The sequence below is a fragment of the Amphibalanus amphitrite genome, unplaced genomic scaffold (genome assembly GCF_019059575.1).
Source record: "Amphibalanus amphitrite isolate SeventyFive unplaced genomic scaffold, NRLGWU_Aamphi_draft 000149F_arrow, whole genome shotgun sequence".
Classification (NCBI taxonomy): Eukaryota; Metazoa; Arthropoda; class Thecostraca; order Balanomorpha; family Balanidae; genus Amphibalanus; species Amphibalanus amphitrite.
The window spans coordinates 212,018-238,224 of NW_024881644.1; the positions used below are offsets into that span (position 1 = coordinate 212,018).

At 49.6% G+C, this 26,207-nt stretch overlaps 2 protein-coding genes across 4 annotated transcripts in view; one reads left to right on the top strand and one right to left on the bottom strand.

The window, feature by feature from the left end:
- The window catches only part of LOC122382876 (sodium- and chloride-dependent GABA transporter 1-like), a 34,785-nt gene extending 31,539 nt beyond the window's left edge, over positions 1–3,246 (top strand). For all 3 annotated transcript variants that reach the window (XM_043368756.1, XM_043368755.1, XM_043368757.1), the window contains exon 15: positions 71–3,246. In XM_043368756.1, coding sequence (XP_043224691.1) covers positions 71–148 — 78 coding nt within the window. In that variant the 3' untranslated portion in view covers positions 149–3,246. The remainder of the gene's footprint in view (positions 1–70) is intronic.
- Positions 3,247–6,490: 3,244 nt separating this feature from the next.
- LOC122382881 (arylsulfatase L-like) lies at positions 6,491–20,058 on the bottom strand. Its single transcript, XM_043368780.1, has 9 exons — positions 19,565–20,058; positions 14,027–14,130; positions 12,388–12,513; positions 11,678–12,171; positions 10,671–10,854; positions 10,244–10,386; positions 9,854–9,987; positions 9,079–9,208; positions 6,491–6,614 (listed from the first exon to the last, which is right to left on the bottom strand). The coding sequence occupies exons 1-8, from the start codon at positions 19,720–19,722 to the stop codon at positions 9,133–9,135; spliced, it is 1,419 nt and encodes a 472-aa protein (XP_043224715.1). The 5' UTR covers positions 19,723–20,058; the 3' UTR covers positions 6,491–6,614; positions 9,079–9,132.
- Positions 20,059–26,207: the final 6,149 nt, after the last annotated feature.

The following is a 26,207-nucleotide window of genomic DNA, read 5'->3' on the forward strand; positions in this document are numbered from 1 at the left end:
CGGTGAAAGTAATGTATCAACTTATTTTTTTTTTCACATCTCATAGCTAACACAACTGCGTTTGTTTCAGCGATTCGCCACTATCTGTCGGCCTGAGTTAACGGATTTCAAAAATAAAAACGTCGGCAAGTTTGATTCGATGATTTAGCCTGCTGTAGCCAAACAGCACCAGCATCTCCTAGACAGAGGATCTGTGTCTCCGGAAGACTGGTGTTCAAGAAAGGACATTATAGAGTCTGTCGATGGAGATGCACATTGAGACTTTCCGGGGCTGCGTAGGTCCTTCATGTCACCATGTCGGCGAGGTTGGCTACCCACCGGACAATGGGCACTACGGACTCTAGGTCTCTGACCGAGGGCTTCATCGGACCCTCCCTGTGTGACAAACTGTCTCTTTCCCGCTGTCTTCCGACTTATGTACACTAGACATCGTCTTGTTGCGAGCCAGCTCACCACGTTTAGAGGATGTTTGTAGAGGTGATGCTATACTGTTGGCGTGCGCACAAACGTATACCGATTCCTCGAAAAATTTTGTACTTGAGATGAGACGGTGCCATGTCTAACCACTAGCTTTATAAAAGTTTCGTTAACGTTCCCCAACCATGAAGGGGAAGGCCAGTAGAATACTTGTTGAGTAGTTTCTAAAAAGCTGTCTAATGAGCCCAACCAGGTCAGTTTTGAACACTGAACCACTTTTTGGGTTTGCACAAAGTGGTAAGTAGTTGGTGTTGTTCTTACCCGTGACCTGTAGTTGGGCACTGGGTAGTTTGCTGGTACTGGTACATAGAGTTGCGCTCTGCCTACAAAAAGGCGCCGTGCCACAAGAAAACGGCGGGGCATGCGCCTTTCCTACTGGGCACGAATTGTGATGTAATTCAGATCACTGCTTGGTCTTCGAAACAAGTCTTCCAGTGAGCTATCACTAAGCGTCTTCCATTTTATGACGGCTTTGGTCAATGTTGTTGGTATTTCTTAACTTCGATGACTTTTCACTGTGGTTCATTCCAATTGTTACCCTCATACTTATCGCTTTTTCCACCTACGAATGGCCAGCATGATGCTGGTGCCCATTTGAAAGTGATCATGTGCCAAATAGGTTGTTGCATGCTTCCTGTTGCAATTCATACACGTAGGCTAGACACGTTAAAAATAGTCCTGAGTGGCTGCTTGACGATGAAGCGTCTAACGGGACATATGAGTAGTGATAGGACGAAAAGGATGGATGGGAGCTGGTGCTGGACAAGAAGGCCTGACATCTCTGGAAGAGATAGAGACGAAGTTCTTGTTCATATTAATCATTCCTTTCCCAGTTATGGTGTAGGTCTTGTGACAGATTATTGCGGATGATGAGTAGCAGGGATCATTTGAAGAGACTGGATACTGAATTTGGCAATAGAAATGTCAATACAAATAGGAAGTATAGACATTAGACATATTTGCGCAAACATTAGTGCGTCGCAGTCACTAGCTTCTTAGAGCGACTTTGAAAGACGGCACCATTTCAGGTTATAGGTCGAATTCAGTCCTTCATGGTGCAGGATAGACGATAAGCCAAATCCGCTGCTCCGTCGCTGTAAATTGCCAAAATTACAAGCGATTTAAAATCGTGAGACATGCTTGTTCGATGTGTGCGTGCGGACAGCATAGCTACGTAGTTTTAAAGTTCAACAGGTGAACGCCTTGGCGTTTTCTAGCCGGGTAGTACCCATATCATATATCATATCACGGAACAATGAAAACGCTGCTCGATTGAAGTTGTGAAGCAATAGCTCGACAAATTTGAGCTCAACAAAACCTTAGGCATATCATTGTTGGTGCGAATCTATCGTGGCACTCTGAATAAAGCAGCTAAAATGCGACTTTAATTAATCTATAGTTACATTAGTTATGTTATCAAAACTATTTTATGTATTCCCGCAGTGTTTACTGCTTTGTTTGAAGTGCCTTCCTTTGTCCAGCCGCGAAGGAAGGCTCTTCAGACATTGTAGGATGTCACACATTGTTTTTGGTATGCTTAGGGTCATCACAATTGAAGGCTTGTCTCAATATTATTTTCAGCTTTTGTACATTTTAGCTGATATGGCATATGCATACAAGCTGCAATATTGAAGGATTTCTTCCTCTTTTTACGATACATTTATGCTTTTCTTTCTCGAAAGTGGAATAAAACACATGCCAATGTAAAACCTATCTAATTGGTATTCCTCGTAAATTATTGGTTGACTTAAACAGTCGATTATTTGAAGCGTAACATTAAAAGTGGATTTGATTGTGGTCATCGTGATTACTGAGTGTGTTTGCAATGAGATGATTGGGAATGCAGGATGAATGCTGGTTTTGTGTTATGCATTTCGCAAAGCATCGCGTCGCTAAGCTAAGTTTATCTTGCTACAAGAGTACGTCGTGCTGGACTCGCGTTAGTTGATGTGCTGCTTTACAAAAATGCCCGCGGTGACCTAATATTTATCCAGCCATAAAAATGAGGTCATAGAGCGCATTTTGCTACATGATTTCATTTCCGAAAAATAATTGGGCATGAGTTCGAACGTAGTTCAAGCTTACCTGTGAGTGCGTTATACATTTGAAACATATTTGTAATCATATATCTATGTCCCCAAAGGTGTCATTTTTCTTCCTTTTAATAATTTGTCTGTGAGATTTAGTTAGCATTTTCCAAGCGTCCTCATTTCACTCATCGACCACACATCCAGTGTGTTTTATCTATTGTTACACTGTACATAAGCGTACCGCCGTACGTGTAGATGTTGTTGGTGTCTGAAGGACTTCTCCGGCCCTGTTCTGCCCTCTCCATGCGCTGACCTGAGAGAACCGCTGTGCACCTGTACCCGCGCTGGCCGTTGTGTCGTTCCGTGTTAGCTGTGCGGTGACAGGTAGGCTGTCCTCCCCAGTTGTCTGTGCCGGCCGCCAAGTAGCGGCTGACGGACCGGGCAGGGCCGACCGGCGCTGTGTGGCTGGTAGTGCCTGCCGGCCGGCCACAGGCGCCTCCCGCGGCCGTCAGTCAGGGCGTTCGAGCCGGCCTCGAGCGCTGCGTCGCTCTGGGTGTGCCCCCACCGGCGGTAGCTCCCCTCGCGCGGACTGAGCAGGTCTCAGCCGCTCCCGCACCGCGCTCAGTCGGATAGGGTTCCACTGGACCCGCCGGGCGACTAGCGTGCCACTAGGGGTGCATGCAGTGGTTTAGTCTGGATCTGCATTCTTTTCTCTTCCAATAATACACGACAAAACTCGCATTGTGTTTGGCATGAGCTGAGTGAGCTCGTTCCGGATAAACGAGTCTGATTTGCTGACCTATAACGTGACTAGGGAGCGAACTATTGAAATCGAGTTCCACAGGCGTTGACGCTGTCATCCATGTCATACTCCCTATAGGCTGCACAGTGCACACAAACATGCACCGTTCAATGTGACCGCGATAGCTTTCACAGATATCATGCGTAACTGGTTAGCGCAATGTTTTCACGCTAATATTAGTCTGCATATCTTGCGATGTCAGTGCAAGTTTGCATAAGATAGGGGGACACTGATATTAGTGGCTCTAGTGCGTGTCCCGATGCTTTCATACTTTCATGATAACCGTTTGTAATGCATCATTCTCCTTCCCCTCCCGTTGCGCACGGCTCTCCGCAATCTCGGGGCCATGCGGTACAGTATACCTTCAGGCGCTCACCCGTGCTGCCATCTAGCGGGAGAACTGTTAGCTAACCGGCCTTGCGTACCGCGGCTCCGGCACGCCGAAAGGGAGAGAGAGAGAGAGAGAGAGAGAGAGAGAGAGAGAGAGAGAGAGAGAGAGAGAGAGAGAGAGAGAGAGAGAGAGAGAGAGAGAGAGAGAGAGAGAGAGAGAGAGAGAGAGAGAGAGAGAGAGAGAGATTCGCTACTCACGCGCAGTCTTCATTCATCTCCACAGCGTCCTGCCAGACATCCGAGAAGTGGCCATGAGCGAGTTGGAGCTGCTTGGCGCGCCTGTGCACGACGACCAGGTGCGACGTAAGCTTCTACAAGGTCAGCTTATGGTGGAAAAGCTCATCAGACGGCTGCAGGCCCTGGAGGAGGCACACCAGGCATTCTTCTTGCTGAAGAGCTACGTCAGCCTTCCTCGCGTTTTGTACCTCTTACGAAGCTCCCCGGCCTATCGCCACCCTGCCCTGCTCGTCAAGATCGACGAAACCGTTCGCTGCGGCATGGAGGCAATCACGAACGTCCGACTGCGAGGCGACTCATGGCGGCAGGCGACGCTGCCCGTCAATCTCGGCGGACTTGGTGTGAGGATGGTGACTGACGTGGCCCTTCCTGCCCACATCGCTTCACAAGTGGCCTCCGCTGACACGATCGCAAGTATCTACGGCTCCGCCGCTGCTCGTGTCGGTGAGGCGACGCGATGCCTGGTCGAAGAGTGGGAGGCTCACACTGGTCTGCCGTCGCCAGATGTGTCCAGACAGCGCTATCAGCGTGACTGGGACCGAGCAGCAGCAGAAGCGATCAGTCGGCAGCTGCTGGATGACTGCACGACTGATGTGGACCGGGCGCGGCTCCGAGCTGCCGCACAACCGCACTCCGGCGCCTGGCTGAACGCCTTCCCAGCAGCCAGCGTGGGCACGCTGCTCGACCCAGACACCCTACGAACAGCCGTCGCCTTGCGGGTCGGCGCAGAGGTCTGCGCTCCCCATCGCTGCCGCTGCGGAGCGGACATCGACGAGCGCGGCCTGCACGGCCTCAGCTGCCAGCTGAGCGCCGGCCGATTCCCCCGTCACGCTGAGCTCAACAGCGTGATTAAGCGCGGACTCGCGGCCGCTGGACTGCCATCGGTTCTTGAGCCGGCTGGCTTGGACCGCGGTGATGGACGACGCCCGGATGGCATCACAGCTTTCCCCTACGCAGAAGGGAGGTGCCTCGTCTGGGATGCTACCTGTGTGGACACATTCAGCGCCTCATCAGTCGCCGCGTCAGCAGCCCGGGCAAGCGCAGCCGCGACCGCCGCCGAGGGACGCAAACGCCGGCGGTATGAGGCCATCAGTCGGCGCTATCTGTTCCGCCCGGTCGCCGTGGAAACATCCGGAGCACTGGGCTCGGACAGCTGTTCTTTTTTAAAGGACCTCGGCCGACGCATCGTGCAGGTAACCGGAGACCGGCGGGACATGGAGCGCCTCATTCAGCGGATATCGGTGGCAGTGGTCCGCGGAAACGCCACGGCCATACGATTGGCGGGAGCCCACGACAGACCTGACGTCAGAACTGCTGTCACCAGCTTTGACAGAAGCGGTGGCGACAGCCGTGGAAACAGCCACGACGTGGACCGCTGCAGCAGGAGCAGCTGCGGCGAGAGCAGCGATGAATGCGGCGGCGGCAGCGGCCGAGGAAGCGGCGGCGGTGGAGGTGACAGAAGCACTGGTGAGATCAGCGACGGCTGCGACAACACTGGCGAAGGGAACTGCAGCGTCGGCTGCAGCAAGGATTCAGCGACAGCTTTGCGACCCGGTCCAGTGATGCCAGTCCGTCCATCTGCAGGGAGTCGCAGTGAGGAGCCTAGCAGAAACCCCCTAGATGACCCAGACCTGGCCTACTACCTGCTGCCCCGCCGCGAGTCTCCACCGCTTACGGATGCGGACTCGCCGACGACGCAGCAGCTCGCCGAGCAGCTGTTATGCCTCTCTCCCAGCTTGGCACAGGACACGCCCCGACCGCCGCGCCCCAATGCGCTGACCGCATATGCCGCGCTCCTCGCAAAGATGCGTGAGAGCATCCGCGACCACGGCGCTGCTCCAGAACCGCTGTGAACGGTAGGCGCACAGGTGCAACTCGAAGCACACACTCAGTGCTCTCCGGGGCCCGCGTTTTTTTATCGTGTGTCGTGGAATTGTCATGTGTCATTTGTCCGTCCTTTTTAAGTAATCATTCTTTCTGTAACTGTAACTTCATCAAATGTTCAATGTGTCGATTGATCAATATATTCTAGATCAATCTCTTCATTCATTGTTCCATATGGGACAGCGAACATCAAATGAATCAGCAGTTGCCAAAAACTAATATTTTTCGTTGTGCCGTTGCTTTTTTTATTGGTATAATTCATAATGCCTGATAGCAGCCGGCCTTTTTCCATTGCTTCTTTTCCCAGTAGATACACAAAATTACACTAGAATACAGAACTACCGGAGCATCAGCCAGCAGCTCCCATCCACATATGTCATGAGCCGGACCTGCGCAACTATCAGCTTTCTTCATTCCACGGCATCTCGGCACCATCCACCAACCGTCCCCTCATCTCCCGTCACTAGAACAGCTCATCAGCCGCCTCGTAAGTGCCATCACCGCCATCCCGGTAATAAAACAGACTCAGCTCGGGGTCCAACTCATCCCGCTTCGCCTTCAGCTCTCGCTCCTGATCGCCCGAGCCGGGCTCGGCCGCGAAAATCACGTCAGCCTCGAGGAAGGCGAACAGGTCCTCGGCGCTGTTGACGTCGACGTTGTCGTTGTACACGCTGATCTGAGTCCACGGGAACAGGTCGGGCAGCGGCATCACGCTCCAGAAGTCTCCCAGTTGGCTCGGCACCGAGGGCAGTATGTACAGGTTCTGGCGCACCTCCTCAGTCACTCGCTTGTAGCTGCCGGCGGGAGGAAAAAGGCTACGATAGAAACAGTCTGGAGCAGAGTCCGAAACAGGTATCGGGGAATAAGTATATAAAACATTGGATTTTATTGATGCAAGTTCGATGGCCTATATATCGAATTGGAATATACTGTAGTGTAGATATATTGGTAATATTAGCCATGAATACAGGAGTAAGTCCTTGTTTTTAGTTCCATGATAGTAGTTAACTCTATTTATCCGCCGTCTCGCTCCCGAGGAAAAGGCTGGCGCGTGTTCAGGAATTGTATTCGTCAGGCATGAGGCAACACAATGGTCAGTCACAAAGCCAGCCTTTGTGAGGTGACCCGCCCACACGATATAACACTATGCCTTGGCGAATACCTTCCGAAAATGACGGACCAAACAGGAATCCGTTTTCCCAAATGACAGATATGAGATAACTCTGAAATCGCTGAAACGTATGCAGACGAGCGTACCCGCATGGGACTGCATACCATATACAGATACAGTCTTCATAAAACATGGCATAACGTACATTTACAGCATCGCGTTATACATTATATACAGTATACACAGGTGGCAGTCGGGGTGGGGGTGGGGTGGGATGCTGGTCGCGACCGCTCGGCGCGCCGTCCAGTGAGCGAAAGAGCCTCCGGCCTCGTCCCGGCCGCCGCGGTCGCGCGCCTGACGTCACGAGGTCAATCCTCGGAGCTAGAGCGTCCGATAAATGAGTGTTCGGGTACGGTGCCTGCCCGTCCCGAAAACTAACCCTCGCCGGCCGAGGGGGGGGGGGGGCGGGTGCCGCCCCCCCCATAGGGTTTTTTTCGCGATAGCTCCGAACACGCTGGCGATAGAGAGCTGAAACTTGGCATACCTGACCTTTGATCCAAGCCGCATCTTTTGACACCAACCGCATTTTTGGGTCAGGTCAGGTCACTGACCTATGACGTAATAAGTGAACCTCTGCACGGTCTTCAGATGTCGCAACTTCGCAACGCCCTCACTGCCAGAGGAGATGTCACAGGGAAATGAAACTTGCAGGATCTAGTATCCATTATGAGTCTCACAACTTGTATATCTCGGATTTTCCCTAAAGGTCATATGAGGTCAGGTCATTTTCGTGACCTCACCATTATAAGTCAATGGGGAAAAATTCAAACTGCTATTCTGGCGCCGGGAACGATCTCCAACTATCTCAAGCACACAGAATCGTGATTTGATGCACTCCTTGCAAGGTTAGATGCGTCACTTTTGCAATGTTGACCTTCCGTGACGTCATTTATGACGTCATCAAGGTCATATTAGTTTTTCGTCAACAACTCCCGATCAAATTGAGCTAGCGAGTCGGGAAAGCCACCAATGGACTCAGGAAGACCTGCCGAATCGAATGATATGCGACATGACCTCTTTCGACCAACTTCGTGACCTGGGGGTGCTGACCTGACCTTGACCTGAGGTCAACACCCCAAGTTGACCTGACCCGGACAAAAAGTATATCATTCGACGCGCCTGATCAAGGCGAACACGATGCTGCCAAAATCGCGGCTCTGCGGCCGTTTTTTGCGAAGTTATTCACCAAAAACTGAACCGTACCCTGGGGCACTTGACCTGACCTCAGAGGTCACCGGTTGACCTAGGACCTTAAAATTGGGTACCAATCTCTGCGTCTCGTAACGGCGCACACGCTCGTTTTTTCCGCGACGCGCTAGCTCCACCAGGGGCGAAACGGCGAGGGGGGGTCGTACCCGCCCCCCCCCCTCGGCCGGCGCGTATGTAGAAAACCAATAGGTCCGGCGAGGGCTAAGTGAAATTCATAAGATTGCAAAAAAACCTTACTATTTTTCCGCTAAATCGAAAGCATGGGATCGTTATGAATCGCACCATTGTATCTTCAGCTGCCTGATACCATTTACCATGCATTTTACCAAAGAAGAGTGGTGGATGCGAACCACGCTATCTGCGCGGTAGCCCGTGACCACGCAAAAAGGAGCGACGATGAATAACAAAGGACCACCCTCGCCTTATCTGTCTGCGCTTCGCCGCCCCACGCACCGATGAGCTAGTGCAACCTCATGTGCTCGATAACTTCATTACTGTTCTTCATACCCCGGCCATAAATCATGCTTCTGAACCGCATTGAGTAATCTTAAATCGACAGCCGGTGATCAGAGCTGCCGTTCATCTTGGACATGTTTCACGGGATAGAGTCAACAATTTATGACCCGGCTTAGAATACCACGTTTGCTCTACTTCCGAGATTCGCACCAACTGCGAATAGCAAACTTAGCAAACCCTCCTCACCTTAGGCATAAAATGGATTGAACATATTTTCTATGTTCCGATTCGTGGCGCTCAATGTTTTGTAATACATTTTCTAAATTTAATTTGCTCATTACTACGAGCACATACTTAAATACCGCTAATACTCCAACTCCCACATCATGCCCAGTGCGTATCAGACCACCGGCCTTACTCACATTTGCTCCTCCTCTGAGATGGGCTCGAGCTCCTGGTACGGGTCGTCGGTAAGGTTATACACCACCGTCCTGCCCGGGCAGAGCTGGCAGTCGGCCGACAGGTACACCTTGTAGATGGACGGGTCGCCAGCTGCCGGCGAATTCAGACAGCGTAACGAGCGGGACTCACACAGCAAGACTCGTTCTGAACTGATGGGATACTTTTTATGTACCATAAATCAAAATATTGTTGCACATAACTCGAAAAGATGAAAAGAAGCTTTGATCGGATCGTTAACTCCATTGCTTCGGAAAACATAAATGTTTCCGTAAGTACGATGAAAAAAGTCAATCACTTAGAGTCAATTTTCAACTTTGTCCGTCCCGATAATCGGACTATTGCAATGCCATTAACATTTTTTTTGCCGGTTCTAATCTCCATCGTGGCCATAACACCCGAGTCCAGAACTGAACAATGCGGTTTCAGTAAGCCGTCAGTTCTGAAAGGCTTCAGATGTTTGAGTGGATATAGACAAATGTTCTTATGTAACGGCCTTTACCGTCCGCGCTCCGCTGACATTTACGGCAAGCATTAACGTCCAGGAACGAAATGCAAGAGACCCATAATGCAAAATGCTGGAACATTTTTTTTTATAAATATGCACTTCACGTGTGCATATTTTCGTGTGGGAATCATTCATGACACGCTAGTGCTCGAATGAAACACTAAGCCTATGTAGTAGACTCCTGAGCGTATTGTCAGCCATAGCGTCGCAACCACTCATGCGCCACTCACCCCCTGGGAAGACGAGCGTGGCGCTGTCGGGCCGGAGTCCTCTGTAGTTGAAATGCCGTGTCAGACTGGTCTCGCCACGGGTCAGCAGAGGAAAAAAACAGGCTGCGGCCGTCAATCGTCATGTTCAGCAGTTCCTGTGGGAGGTAAGTGTAGTCGCATCAATCGTGAGAAGTGACAAAGTCTTACATAATCCGCAACAATGTGGATTATATGCACTTCTGATTTGACACCTTAGCTGTTGACGTTGCTGGACGTTGCTTGACGTTGCTGGAGAATATAATCACAAAACCGTCATAACATTAGGCAGCACATATTCCTCAAGCAGATAATGAACGCTCCCATCTCCTTTACAAGATGTGACGCGACCCCAGTTAGCACCACGTGTCCCACCTCTCCTCTGCCGATGATGTCTATCAGGGTGGGCAGCAGGTCCAGTACAGAAGTCGGCTGGCGCATCACGTGCGGCTGCAGGGTGCCCGGCCACAGGAATATACCCGGCACTCGGCTGTCGGTGATGTTAGACACCGAGGATCCTGTGAGGGTCGGCGAACTTTGTAATCCGGGATGAAACATATCATGAGGCAGTGATAGACCGCAAGCAACTCGCTAAATCCCCTAAATCTATCACGTTTCGGACCCGTAGTATTTCTGACAGCTGAGCGCGGCATTGTTGAAGAAGAAGCATCCGGATGATGCAGTCGCGGTGGAAATAAAATGAGTAACGTTACGATCCCGACCAGTCAAAAATCGCTAGTTCCCATGAGCATCATTTGATACAGAAAAAAGAACATAGTCAATCCAGCCGTCTAGTACTAACGAAATGACATGAGGTCATTGTAGTCGGAGGCGAAATAGACGACGGTGTTGTCGAGGATGTCCAGCTTCTCCAGCTGGTCCAGGACGCGGCCGACGGCCCAGTCCAGCTCCAAGATGCCGTCGTAGTAGGGGTTGATGTTGCTGGCACCCACCCGGTGTGGCGCCGCGATACTGGGCTCATGCACCTGCGGCAAGGGCTCAGCATGAGCTATCAACACCAGGGGCAACAGGAAATGTGAGTTAAATCGCTACAACAGCTGATGCTGACCTACGGGATATGCAGAACTGACGTGAATAATTTAGTAGTAAATATATTTAACACCATAATTTCCCATCGCATCCGAAGCTGAGTAAGCGCCTACTCATTCCTGTGCTGAAATATAAACGATCAATTGATTTAATTTGTTCTTTAAACGTTTAAGCATATACATTGTTTTCTTATGACTGCAACTGGTGGCATCCGGCATCATAGCATCCTGGGTAGCATCTTCTGCATACCTGCCACAAGCCGGCAATATCGCTGAGGATTAATAAGGAAGCCCTATCGACCCCGGCTCGGCTGGCACCGTTCCACGTTGTGGCGACCGGCCTTCTCATTTTGCGGAGACAAAGCTGGCAGTACGGCTTAAATTTATGGCCGTCGTCGTAAACCAACCAGCAAAAACCCAATAATGTTCCGACAGGCGGCTTTGAAAATAATTTGCTGCAACTCATGACTTCTAGGGTCTAGCACGAAAAAGGCGGAAGTCTTGGTCATGATATTGAGCACCGAACACTGAACAGTTAGTGTCTAAGCTGAATCAGTGTAAAACCGTCGCTGATCTGTCCCATACTAAAATGTTTTGGATCACAGCTGAATACTAATACTAGCTTTAAAATAATCACCCACAGTTTAATAAGTGCCATGACTCTTCTCGGTATTCTAATGCTCGTAATCGGAAGCAATATTAAATTGCACCGATTAGCCAGTCGTGTCCCTCCCAGCCATCCGTCCAGTATCACACCTACGTGCAGGAAGGTATGCTGCAACAGGAACGGCCTCCTGGCGCGGTGGTTGTCCCGGATAAACTCCAGCGACTCGGAGAGAATCGGCAGCGTCATCCCCTGCAGCGTGTACGGCCACCGCTCCACGGCGTCATCGCGCACCAGCAGTGCATCCAGCTGGTGACGCAGCGACTCGGTCAGCATCGCCCGCTCCTCGAGAGTCCTGACCTTGCCTCCAGCCCCGGCTCCGCGACCGTCGTGCGCCGCCAGCGCCAGCCACTGATACCAGGCCGTCTCGGCGATCGGCTGATAGATGTCGCGCAGATCTGTCCTATTGGCCAGGGCGGCCAGGTAGGCCTCGAGAGCCCGCATGGGCACCAGCTGGCTGTAGGAGAGGTGGCCGCCGCTGGCAGGGGCGCCGCTCAGGGGGACGCCGTAGAACGAGTCGAATCCGTGCTGGAGCGGGCCGTGACAGTGGTCTGCCCACGACCGGCAGCCCCAGCCCAGCTCCCAGCTGCCTGCGACAGAGGAGCGGCGTCGGTGTTCCGGTCGGCTGTGACTCGGCTAGCGAGTTAGGCCTCCATTTATTACTGTAGTATCGCATCTCTAATTTACATCAATTTAAGCAATCAATAGATTTTATACTATATAATTACTAAACATCAGTAGCTCGTTGAATTCATTATGTATGTAGTTGTATATCTTTTTCAAGCCCCATGCACCGAGTGACCTACCTGCAGCTTTAGTGCGATACCCAAACTTTTTAAAAACCTCTGCATATGTTTGTGTGTTCACTGGCAGACCGGCACGGCTGAGGGTGTGTAAAATTTGCCGGACCCCGTCTTCACTTTCTTGAAGCCCTGCGACCGGATAACGAGACAGCCCATCAAAAACCGTTACCACTCGCGCTAACAGACAACGCGAGGCTGACACATTTTAGTCAGCTTTTGCACACCTGCATTTTCACAAATAAATGCATCTCGGGAACTAAAACGGACATCGCTATTCAGCGTGTGCCAACGGAAACGCCGAAAAGAAGTGCATAACAATGCACGTACATGCATCCATACACATACATTTATCCATCCATCCATCCATCCATCCATCCATCCATCCATCCATCCATCCATCCATCCATCCATCCATCCATGCATGCATTGCATAAATACAGGTATACATACCGGTGACCCGATTATGTACCGTACAGTTAGTCCACACTCCACAGTCCCGTGTCCGGTACATGCATGTGTGAAAGTATAGCCATGTTATATCATCCATGGTATAGCCTTGCTTTAATTGCATCAAAATAAAAAACTTCTCCACTGTTACACCACATCCATTCCATCATAGGTCAAGGTAGGTATCTGATAGCTCGATAGCTGCATTAGCATAACTGGTTCTCACTGTCGTTAAATAATGCACGTAATGCAAATCAATACCTTTCTAAGTTTCATGCAAACTGCTGAATGAAATGAAAGGTAATTTAGCTTGTTTTCCCGCGAAGAGATAAGTCTTCAAACTATGCATCAATAGCAGCAATGGTATTTTCATTTTGACATTTAGTGCACCGATATTAAATTAACAAGCTGCTGCTGCAATAGTGGCACAGCAGCTTGGACATATATCAAATCTGCTGAGACTCTATTCGCCACAAAAACAACTTGTGAATGCAAAACACCTCTGTATGACAACGTGGACATTCCTGAAGGAAAGCTCGTTTAGCTACTGAAAACAGACTCCCACGCTGCTGACACTGCAATGCGAGTAGATCCGACGTCTCAACGGACACTTACGACGCGCTTTTGGAGAGAAATGCCTTTCATATATCAGCCTGGCGTCTGCCTGGATTACGCTGGGCCTTAATGTCACCGGTTTTTGTTATAAGCCAGTCGCCAGACTGAGTCGTGGGTGCATTGCTCAGCGAGGAGACGTGCACCGCTTTGGAGTGTCAGGTGTGCATACTAATCGTGCATCGTGCAGTGTTTGCATCGTAAACGTACTACAGTCTGCACGAGCGAGATGTTGTGCATGCACTTGCACATCCGTCTGAGACAGGAAGTTGAGCCCATGTAAGAACGACAACACTGCATGCTTCGACAATATAACACTACAACATTACACGGTTAAAACGGTCCGGAGAATATACCGTAGATTACTTGTCACTTTACATATATGCATTACACATTTAACAATTAACATGGTAACATGTAAAAGTATCGTAACTATCTAACCATCGTATCTAAATTCTATGAATGTGGTTTGTTTATACCGGAAAGTTAAGTGGCATAATATAAACTATCTTGTGAGCAGCTCGGCATCTAGCACAGAGTTCACCCTGCCCAATAGTCGCATCGTGGATAGAGCTTAACGTACCATATCGGAAGGGCAGTTGACCGGTGATGTGGGCAGCCCTGTTGGCCGTCAGGGTCAGCGCCGGAACAGTGTGGTGCTGAAGGAGCGCCCCTCCAGCCGCCAGCCTGGAATATGCACGGGAAAAATGTTTTTTAGCTTTCTGAGCCCAACCCGTAGATTTATTATACTACGTATCTATTTAATATTTCGTAGCTTTAAATTTAGATTGTGCCTTTTATGTATTATCTATCACGGTAGCATGTCCAAGTTTGTTGCTTCCTTTGTGCTTGAAGCAACTTTGTGATTTTTAAAGGAAGCTGGGTGTGCGTTTCACTTTTTAATACCATCTATTTATCAATAGGGTGATACATATATGTATGGTCGACAAAAATAAAATACAAAGTTGTGTTGGCTTAGTACACGGTTCTTAATTGAGTCGTAGAATAAATAGAAATGTGAATTCGCTGGTTCTCGAAAATATAGAATTCACTCTCGGCTGTTGGCAAAGAGGTACTATACGCGGGCTGCCTTATAGCATTTTGTTAATCGGAGCGTTCGCCATGGGCTGGGCCAGCCCAATGGGCAATGGGCTGGGCTGGGCTACGGGCTGGGCTGGGCCCTCAAATATGAAGGATCGATGGGCTGTGGATGGGCTGGGCCAAGAACTGTAAAGTGGAGTCAGGGGTTCGCAGCTGAGACAAGAACTAAAACTAGCTTATTGCTGTGCAAGACTAAAAAACGAGTTAATAAAGCACCCATGCAATGTCCATTGTGCATCCTGCTCGCAAAAGATAGTTTCTTTGCGAGCTTTGGACACCTGTGTAGTGTCAATAATTGTTAATCCATTCATTTTTGACGGGCTGGGCCGGGCTGGGCTTTGACGCCTTTACCATGAATGGGCTCGGGCTGGGCCGGGCTGTGAACCCATGGGCCTTGGCTGGGCTGGACTGGGATTTTGCGGCCCGTGGCGAACACTGCTCCGAATGATGATGCTTTGAATATGTGCAGCTTTTGAGTGATGGGCACAAGTGAATGTATGTAAATGCCATGGTAGACGCCCGCGTGACAAACCTCTTTGTCACCTATGTAATTTGTTTGACACTGGAAAGAGACGAAAAAGAGAAAATAATACCAATAAACAAAAACAAGCTGAGCTGTGCAACAGGTTTTTGTTCGGCGATAGATGGTATCTGAATGTCATTGGTCTGCCAATATGGGACAGCGTCCAATCTGATGACAGTGCGGTTTTCAAGGCTAGTCGAGAGCGGACGCCAGCCAGCAGCCTTGGACATCCAACAGGATTACAGGGAGAGGACGAAAGTAGCACCAATCCGCATTGTCCACGGCTGCACGACAGCTCTGGCGGTACGGCCGTTAGCGAACTTATGTCAGTGCCTTCTGACATACGGGGTGTGGATGCAAGTACACAGAAGCTTATTGTCACTATCGTCACGGGAGCATACACCATGCCGTCCATATCAATTATCTCTCGTAAGAATACCAACACGCCCTTAGGACAATGTCAAATACAGTGACTAGCAAGACTTGAAACTTCTATGCAATGGAAAACAGACTGAAATTGGACTCCAAGATATGGAAGAGTTAAGCTTCATTTCACATGCAGAGACCATATTCCTTTCAACAGACATCGAAGGACGTGCCGTTGCATATCAGTTCGAGTTCATAGATAGTATCGATCCAGCTAGGACTGGCCTTGTGGAATGTATAAAGGCTCCGACTGCTGGCTTACATTGCGGCCGGATTCATGAGATTCTTTAGTGAGCTTTGGGAAGCACCGAACTTCGCCAGGAACCTTATGGTGAAATACACAGGAGTCCATCTGCATCGGTGACTCGGGGGAAACGCCGTGTTAAGGAACATTGCCGCACATCTACCAAGCGTATTATGTGAGCTGATTTTGTGGATATGGTTTGATCTCTCATGAGAACTGCACCTTTTCAATTCTATCCATTCAGATATTTGAGAAAAAAACTGTTAGAACTCTTCATTTAAGACACTATCTTGCAAGAGCATCCAGCGCGAAGTAATAAATCACATGCATAATGTGCATATTCTGTACTTAACTATACTTATAAGAACACGCATTTATTTCAACCACAACATTCGAGAGCAAAAATTTCCTATACGTGACCGTTATATTCAGTACCAGAAGAGAACACCATCAAAACACAGTTACAGCCGCTGGTGGATTGAAATGCCATCATCTCATGTTCCTCCTCTCTAACCCCATGTTCCGCTTTACACACCGACACCGATTCGATCTTAAAGGGACCCTCCCACCTTAACCCTCGCCCTGGCAGGGCATTTTTCATAACACGGCCTGGCAGGGGGGGGGGGGGTCGATGCGACCCCCCCCTCGCGATTGGCTCCTATGGCACCTAGAAACACCAAATTTGGTAGGTAGGTGGGCCCCCTGGAGTTCTCGCCCCTGTGCAAATTTGGTTGCTCTAGGTCAATATTTAGGGGGGTTTTGGGGGGTATAAATGTAAAAATTTCGCTAAAAACAGGTCAAAAGTTTTTCGCTTATAACTTTTGATCTAATTAAGATAGAGCAAAAAGAAAAGCACCAGTGAACTCAGCACGTCAAGGCGCGTCGAATGATATACTTTTTAGCTTGCCTAAGTGTACTTAAAGTTTTTCTTAAATTTTAAGTAAACTTAACTTAATAAATTAAGTTCTAGTTAACCAAATTGCATCATATCGCATATCATTCGATTCGGCTGATCACCAGGAACACAATGATACCATTTTTTAAGCTCTAGCGTCATTATGTGCCAAGTTATTGGCAAAAACGTCATTTGACCTCAGTTGACCTCATTTGACCTGACCCATGGATAAGTACACCGAGCAAAGAAGCACCAAGTGACCTGCTGCTAATTACTGTGGTTTCAAAGGACAAAAGTGATAGAAAGAAGCGGATATCTCCATTATTTTCCGAATTTAGTATTTTCCCATAGGCTTAACATTACGACGTAATGACCTCTAACTGACCTCAGGTCAGTGACCTCAAAAAACCCGAACTATATGTTATACAACTCGGTGAACTTAGCACATCCTGAAAGTTTGAAGGAAATCAGTCCAAAACTGTGAGTTGGACAGGTGCAAAAAGAAAATTGAAATTTGACCATGACCTTGTACCGGTTTTTCTGACCTGGTGACCTGACCCAAGGTCACCCGGACCTGAAATTTTCAGGTCATATGTAAAAAGGTTGCCCCATAGGCTGTGCCAAATTTGGCGGCGCTGCGCGCCGCCGTTTTTACGCTATCTTCGAAAAACCTTAGGGGGGGGGGGGGTCGCATCGACCCCCCCCCTGCCAGGGCGAGGGTTAACATTAGATTTGAGTTGAGATAGCCAAAATGGGTCCCTGGCTCACAGTTACCGGTTTCGGCACTCACAACATCGAGAAATGCCTTAAATAGGAAATATTGAATTTCAAAATTGCAGCATTTTGATTCAGAGGGGCTAATGCATAGGAATACCCCTCTGAATGTGTGACGTCAGCGCAGATATCTAACGATTTTTAAATGTTTGACTAAAATGTTTTGTAGCACGCGGTGGTATATGCTGCTTTGTGCGCAACAAATGCCGCACTTTCAAATAAAGTCGCTAGGAACAGCGGAGATCCCAAAAAGTAAACAAAAGTAAAAGTCTAATATCTTGAAAACCGATGAATATTTTTTTTTCGGTGAAATTTGGTAGATATTCGTTTTTGCTCTTTCTGAACCGAGCGACATCACTTTCATGCCAATTCATTAACTTTTTTGAAGGTGGGAGGGTCCCTTTAAACGGCTGTAGTGATCGCGTCTTTACCTGGGCGGATGCCCATGTGAGACAAGTGTCTGTTTATACGATCTGTGACACCTCCAGCTGTGCGCTCCGCCCAATAGCCGTTTGTATTGTCTTGTCTCAGTAGTAGAGACACACAGACTGATGGATTAACACAGGCAATTGGCCTGCCCGTGCCGCCCCCGACGCTGGGACACCACCGAGTGTAAGCGCAGCGACTCGCCCACCCAGGCGAGAGGCTAGGTCGGCACGGCGGAGGAGTAGCCACAAATTATACAGGTATGAAGATGAGCTGACACTGCTGACAGCTGTTGGACACGGAATGGGGAGCACGACTTGGGTAGATTGGGTTCTCACAATTAGCTAGGAAGTTCAGGAGCAGTGATGCCGATTGCGTGCCAAAACTGATAGTTGAGCTCAAACTTTTAAGGGTACCTAATGCAGCAAAGGAGAATATGTTTGAATATAGACCTCTGTATACAGAGGTGTATGGTTTGAACATATATTTTATACAATAACCAATTAATAATCGTTGAGAATTCGATAGCTAGATCAAGATGGCCGTGCTACTGCGCACGGCACATCAAACACATCTGATGTGAATTTAATGCAGCACAAGTCGTTAACTTCAGGACACAAATTATCATATCCCAAACGTAGAACCCAAGAATGGAGAGCGTCGCAGTTCTTCCTTCGGTTGCCATGACCCGTGACGCGACATACGGCATGCCTTTCGGTAAACCTGCCGTCTGGACGCCGCAGAGCAGGCAGTAAGAAGGAACTGTGTAAAATCTGGTCAGTGCCCCGTCACGTGTGGAACTTGGCACTATAAGGTCACCTCAGAACGGCGCCTCTCCATTAGACGACTCCATTGCCGGCCATGCTGTATTTTCAACGAGGCATAGGTCAATAACCCGTAATAAATATGCAGAATAACTGCGTCGCATCCAGTGCTGGAAATGAGGCCGCTTTCTGGTCCCGGCGTTTTATTCTCCGGGTGAGTTAGCCCCGTCTAGCGCTTAGCCTTTCGGGACCCTCTCAGAACGGCGGTTGTTTTCGCCGCTCGGCCCATTCGAGATGCAAAGTTGATAGTCGCACGAAGTTTATTTGGGGCTTCTGAATATGCGACTTCGAAATTAATTGATTCTACAAAACCTTTTTCTTTCATCTATATGCATACATTTACCAGTAACTCCAGACTAGACTGGTTTGGCTGGCCCTAAATAAGCTTCGTGTGACCATTAACTTTGCATCTCGACTGGGGCGAGCGGCGAAAACAACCGCGACCCTGAGTGGGTCCCGAAAGGCTAAACGCTGGACGGGATTAACCCGCGAGGAGAATAAAACGCCGGGACCAGAAAGCGGCCTCATTTCCAGCACTGGTCGCATCGTTGTAAAGAAAATGTGAATTTATTAGACAATCGATTAGGCATGTCCCTCGACAATCGACATAAACTCAGCTTGCTTGTCATAAATCCATTAGCTTGTCAAATGTGTAAGACGCATTTGCCTCTTGAACTGTATGGTAAGGTGGAGCATAAACTATCGTTTATCTGTAATGTAGCGGCTTGGCACAAACGAATTCCGAGCTAATACTAAGCTCAAGGCGAGAAGTTTTTTCTACTTAGTCAACAGCAGCAAAATATAGCAAAATATATGTACGTTTTGGAGTCATTTAGGCTTTTAACAGAGGTTTCCCGGAAAGAGACGTTTGATGACTTACCTGTCAATTGTAAAATATCCATCCTTACCTGTCAATGTTTGGCGTCTGCACCGGCGTACCGGGGTTGAAGCAGCTCAAGTCGTCTGCTCGCACATTGTTGGCCAGAAGCACCACAATATTGGGCTCAGCCGATGATGAGATGAACACGCCGAGTAACACTAATAGACCAATAACAGTGGATGCCATCGAGATCAGAAAAGCAGAACGGACGGACGGACGGACGGACGGACGGACGGACGGACGAACGGACGGACGGAGATGCAGTAGAAACGTTATCACGGATATAAATAGTGAGTTTTCTCTATTTCTGTTGCTGGTAATGCCACTACAGCACTATATCTGACACAAGTGACACCACTAGCACCACCGTGATACCACCGTCACCACCGTCTGCACCACCGTCACCGCCGGCACCAACTGCACCACCGTCACCGGCGCCGCGGCGACTCATCTGTCACCGGTGCCGCCGCGGCTCTCCGGACCGCGAAACCGGTCCTCAGGGCCCGCTCGACGCGCGTCCTGTGCTCCCACACACTCTCCGCCGCATCCGGGCCGATCACACCTGACCGCAGGCTCTCCCGGCGAGGTCACGGTCACGGTCAGCCGGGTCACAGAGGTCACCGCTGTCAGAGAGCCCAGAGCGCGCGGCGCGGCGGCGCGGCGGCGGCGGCCACTCCCATAGCGGAACGGCCGCCGGTTGAGGCCGCGAGGCGGGCCGCTCCGGCCCCAGAGCGATCACCTCACAGCCTTGGATCGGTCGGGCATCCTGCGTTTGCATAAAGACCCCGCCTCAATCAGACAGCCATTGCTTTTGTAAGGTGACACGCCGATCACTGCGGCTGTGTTTGGGACGCCGCTCGAATAGATTTGCATGCGAAAGCAGCTGGATCGGGGATCGCGTAGCCTCCTACTCGTACACCCCCGAAACGACATTGATAAGACCAATACCCTCTGTTGGTGCGTCACGGTGCTCTAAACAGGGGGACGCGGCGAGGAGGCTGTTGGGAAATCTGCATCGAAGATGCAAGCTCAGGCTCAGCTCTCGGTGCAGTTGGGACATTTGCCCCTTCCACACCGTCCAAAATAAAATTAATGTTTCCCTCTAACTTCGAAGAAACAGTATTCATTAAAGATGTTAGTGATAAATTTTAACTTGTCAAGCAATGATATCCGGAAGTGAATCCTGGAGCACTTTTGAAGAATTGTAGCAAGTTTGCTTTTGGAGAGAAGGGATGACCTCCCAGCGTCAAATAGGTACTATTGCCTATGTGGATCATCCACTGCCCAATTTATTTTCATTTAATAAATTTAGTCCGATTTTTTTTAGCCGGAAGGATTTACAGGGACAGAGCCTCCGCTGAGCGAAGCTTGTTGCGTTGACCCTGCCCTCTACCTATACCTCCGATCGTGCAATTCTAGCTCTATGACAGAATTGGCCAAAGTTTAACCCTCGCATGTGTGCGGCGTTTGCCAGCTTCTAATGTGTAGGGGGGGGGGGTCGGTTGGACCCCCCCTTGCCGTTTGGCCCCTGATCGAGCTAGAGCTTCGCGGAAAAAACGAGCGTGTTGCCCGTGACGAGAGGAAGCCGATGATACCCAATTTTAAGGTCCTAGGTCATTGGTTGACCTTCCAGGTCAGGTCAATGACCCAAAGTCGGGCAAATCGGGACCTGTTAGAAAGTCGTAAAGTGTGGCTGCTAAGGGGTTTTTCGGGGTGCTGATCACGAATATCGTGTTAGTTTTGATCACAGATGATGTCTTGAAGCATTTAGACCAGGTCGGGTCAGGTCAGGTCAGGTCAACCAGTAGGCGTCGTGACGGGTATTCGTAGTACGTGTCAACCGCCTCTGACAGCTTCGTAACATGTTACGAAGTCACCAAAACTACTTCGTAAATGTTCAAATGGTTGCTAAATTCGAATTCAGCTCAAAAAACTAGCCTAGAAACATGTAAAACTCGAAAAAGTGAACCGAGGTCACCCGAGGTCACCAAAGGTCAATGACCTGACCTGACCTTCAGGTGACCTTGACACACACGGGAGTAACATCAATTAACATGTTTGAACGTTTGAAACCACGAAAAGCTTGCAAACACGCGGCTAGTGCGAGCCGACATACGCGAAATCGCGATTCCGGCCAAACATGGTCTCGGAAAAGAGGTCACAGGTCAAAGGTCATTTGGGTCAGGGTCATGAAATTTTCAGGGTTGGTGTAAAATTGATCAATGCGAGGGTACTGAAAGTTTCGTCGCGATCGACCGCTTTTTACGCGAGTTATTCGCGAAAAACCATGGGGGGGGTCCATCCGACCCCCCCCCTACACATGCGAGGGTTAACGTGCGCACATAGCCGCGCACGGCCGGTCCCCACTCCCCTCACTGACTTCTCGACTGGCTACGGCCTGCCAAGTGCCATGCCAACCGTAACCATACCTGACGGCTGACAGGAGGCTCATAAACATCAGGCGCCCGTCGCGCTGCGAACCCGGATCTATTATACCGAACTGTTATAACCGGAGCGCGTGCTACCCCGTTCCGTCGTTTCCATCCTCAGGATACAGAAATCCGGAACCAACTGATCTCGTTCAGCGCACTGGAGTCACTAGGTGCCACTACGGCACCCCGCACGACTTTACTCGCATAGTGTTGCGACCCAGCCGTCGGCCTATTAACAGACCCAGTCTCTCATCGCCGCAACCTAGTGAGAGTAGATAACGACGCGTTCAACCAACGTCTTTTCTACGCGGACTGGACCCCTCTCATCCATGGCCAGACCACAGCAGAGAAGTGGCGGACGTTTCTGGATATGTTTCTACCGATGCTGGACGAAGTGGCCCCTCTCCGACGAGTACAGCAGCGTCAGATCAGGAGTACGCCAATCAGCGCCGACACCAAGCGGCTTATTGACCGTCGCCAGGTGGCGCTGCGTAACGACCTGCCAGAGTACAAGGACGTCAACAGGCAGTGCCGCGCGGCGATCCGTAAGGATTGTAAGGCACACTTTCAGAGGCAGCTCGCTCAGGCTCGGCCGCACGACCTGTGGCGAGTGTTGCGGCCGCTCATTGGTGCTAAAAGCAAACATTCGTCGATACCCAACGCTACTCCTGACGCTCTCAACAATTATTATGTATCGGTAGGACGGACTACAGCAGCCAGCGTTCCTACCCCGGCCAACCCTGTGCCGGTGAGGCTGCCGCGTGTCTCAACCAGCTACTTCTGTGTACACGCCATCGACATGGACACGCTCTTCGCGACCCTTGCTAGCATGAAGAGCTCCACGTCCACTGGTACCGACGGCATCAGTGTTCATATGATGCAGAATTTTTTTCGAAGGACTAGGACATGCTCTACTGAATATAACCAACTCGTGCCTGACTACCGGCGACATACCAGCTGAATGGAAACATGCGCTGGTGACACCTATACCCAAAGGCAAAGTCAGCAGTGAGCCATCGAACACGCGACCGATTTCCATATTGCCTGCAGCGATGAAAATAGTCGAGCGTGTAGTGCAACGACAGCTGGTCACCTACCTCGAGAATAGCCACCTGCTGTCTAGTACTCAGCACGGGTACCGGAGAGGCTACTCGACTGACACTGCCCTGCACGTCGTCACTGACAAGGTTCTGCGGGCGATGGATAGCGGAGAGGTGTCGTCACTTGTGCTAATCGATTTATCTGTAAGGCTTTTGACGTTGTGCCGCACGACAAGCTGCTCGAGAAACTAGCGTTGTACGGTGTGAACCCGAAATGGTTTGCGAACTATCTGTCAGGCCATACGCAACAAGTGCAGGTACGCCGCAGTGACGGAAGCGTGTGTTTCTCACAGACAAAGCCAAACAGTATCGGTGTGTACCAGGGCGGGTCGCTCAGTTGTGCATTGTACACGCTGTACACAAATGACCTCAGTCTGTACGTACCTGAATCCGTGACCGTTGTGCAGTTCGCCGACGACACACAATTCCTGGTAACGGGTAAGAAGCAGGACATTCATAGCATGGTAGAGACGATGGAGCAGGCACTGGACTCTTTATATCACTGGTACTGTTCTCATGGAATGAAGTTGAACGCGACCAAAACACAGATGATCGTGATTGGAACGCCGGCTATGCTGCGACATATGCCCGCCGTTCAGCTGAAATTCTGTGGAGCGGCTGTAAACGACAGCAGAGTAGTGAAAAACCTCGGTGTCATCATCGACAGACACCTGACCTACCAGTCACATATTGACGAGATGACACGTAAATGCAACGGCGTCCTCGTTGCGCTGAGCCATGCGAGACATGTGATCCCAAGGCGTGCGCTGAAGCCAATAGTTCAAGCTCTTGTTATATCAATCGTGAGATATTGCATGTCAGTGTACGGGACTTGTGGCCAGACCCAGTTACACCGCGTTCAGAAGATTCTGAACTTCTGTGCACGTGTAGTGTCCGGGAAACGAAAACGGGACCATATCTCCGATGTATTCCATGATATGGGGTGGTTCACTGCATCTGAGATGGCGATGTACATACTGCCGCGTGTGTAGTTTGCGCAGCGTTCTTGTCAGTGGTCAGCCCGAGGAAATAGCCGACACGCTCGGTCAGACGGCGAGACAGAGACACGCTCATAATACGCGACGCGCCTCTGAACTTGCTCTCCCACGCATCCGAACGGAAGCGGGACGACGCAGGCTGTGCTATGGGGCTGTGCAAGCTTTCAACCAGCTCCCAGTTACCGAGCCAGGTGTGTCATTCAAACGCCAGCTAAAGCAGCATATTTTTAATATAAGGAGTGTTTAAAACATCGTCACGTGCATCCGTGTGGCCACTTTGGCTTTGGCCGACCTCTTCCTGTTTTTAACGTTTGAATTGCTGACGTGCGATTGTGAAAAACCATGTGTGTTAATGTGGATCTTTCGCCAAATAAATCTGAAATCTGAAATCTGAAATCCTTCTCCTCCGCACCGCAACGGGCAACCCCCTACGGGCTGGACAGGCAACTTTATCTCATGCGGGCGGCTCCCTTGGAGCGGCACCGCTGCTCCCGAGGGAGCGCAACCCGTAGCTGGGTGCAGAGAGTGCTTGGGGAGCTGGTCGGCCTGTCCATTTGCCTTTGGACGGGCTTAGCCCCGGTGACTCTCTAGGGTGTCTGCCCAGAGCAATGTCTCCCCCTAATTCCTATCATTCTTCCGGCTCTGAAATGGTCTTGTCAGACCGAAAGCTGGCCTAACCCAAAGAAGCAAAAACGCGTGCTCTCACCGCGCGGAGTCCTCAGTCCAACGCTCTACCGACCGAGCTACGGGATCGGCATTTGCTCTATGATGCGACATCTTCCACTAATCATGCCCGTGGCCGCATACTATCTCTGTGGAATGCAAACAGAACAGGGAGCGCATAACCGGCTCGAATCGAGACCTCCTTTAAGTGTCGGAGTTGGTTCAGGAGGCCAATGGCGACGTATGTCAGCTCAACTGTACCCACAAAGGCCCTTATTGACCGTTTTTATTATCTGTGTCTACCTGAAGCAATTGTTGCAAAGTGAGCGGGCCAACATATCTTCTTATCATGCCTTTTTCAGTGTTTGAGATATCAAAAACATACATTGTCATGACGAATATAAATTGCTGGTAACGTATTGCCCGAAAACTGGAAATAAGTGTCAGATACAACGCAGCTAAGACGTAACAGGTGTGTGCGCAAACCAAACGCCCTGTTCAATAATAAACATTTATTAGGCAGTTGCCAGGCGACCAGCTGTCTCACATGGTCGTAATCCAATTGCCCGGGCTCCAGGTACTGCTGGCATCTGATAATTGGAGCTGCAGAACACTTATTCCACATTCGCTTGTTTCCGTGTAAAAGCCAAAAGGCATGGACCCCGCCCTCTCACACTGTTAATTTTGTCAATAATTTTGTCAATAATTTTGTTAATGATTGTGTCCACGGTGTATAGAGAGCTGGATGATTCATGTTGATGGTTATTTGAAGTCAGAGTATATCTAGCCAATAGGGCCAGGAGGAGCCCCTATATTACCTAGGTATTTATTAAAGGGACCCTCCCACCTTCAAAAAAGTTTATGAATGGGTATGAAAGTGATGTCGCTTGGTTCAGAAAGAGCGAAAACGAATATCTACCAAATTTCACCGAAAAATATTCACCGGTTTTCAAGATATTAGACTTTTACTTTTGTTTACTTTTTTGGGATCTCCCCTGTTTCTAGCGACTTTATTTTAGAAGTGCGGCGTTTGCGGCAGATGTTGCGCGCAAATAGCATATACCTTGCGCGTGCTACAAAACGTTTTAGTCAAACATTTAAAAATCGTTAGATATCTGCGCTGACGTCGCACATTCAGAGGGGTATTCCTAAGCATTAGCCCCTCTGAATCAAAATGCTGCAATTTTGAAATTCAATATTTCCGATTTAAGGCATTTCTCGATGTTGTGAGTGCCGAAACCGGTAATTGTGAGCTAGGGACCCCATTTTGGCTATCTCAACTCAAATCTAATGTTAAGGTGGGAGGGTCCCTTTAAAGTTTGTGAAATCGGCATGCATACTAAAAGATTCAGTCACTAGATAAAGGGGGCATTTTGGCCAAATGCCTCCTCCCCCCGCCACAGCCGTCTAAATTGGCGACAATGCGTTTTTAGATTAAAACAAAAGTTTTTTTTTGTTAGAACTTCCTATTTTTTAAA

Excerpts from the sequence above, each read along its gene's own strand:
- LOC122382881 (XM_043368780.1), bottom strand. The coding sequence starts at position 19,722 with ATGGCATCCACTGTTATTGGTCTATTAGTGTTACTCGGCGTGTTCATC. Across the intron at positions 14,131-19,564 it reads CAGACGCCAAACATTGACAG|GCTGGCGGCTGGAGGGGCGC; the intron begins GTAAGGATGGAT and ends TGCATATTCCAG. Across the intron at positions 12,172-12,387 it reads GTATCGCACTAAAGCTGCAG|GCAGCTGGGAGCTGGGCTGG; the intron begins GTAGGTCACTCG and ends CCTCTGTCGCAG.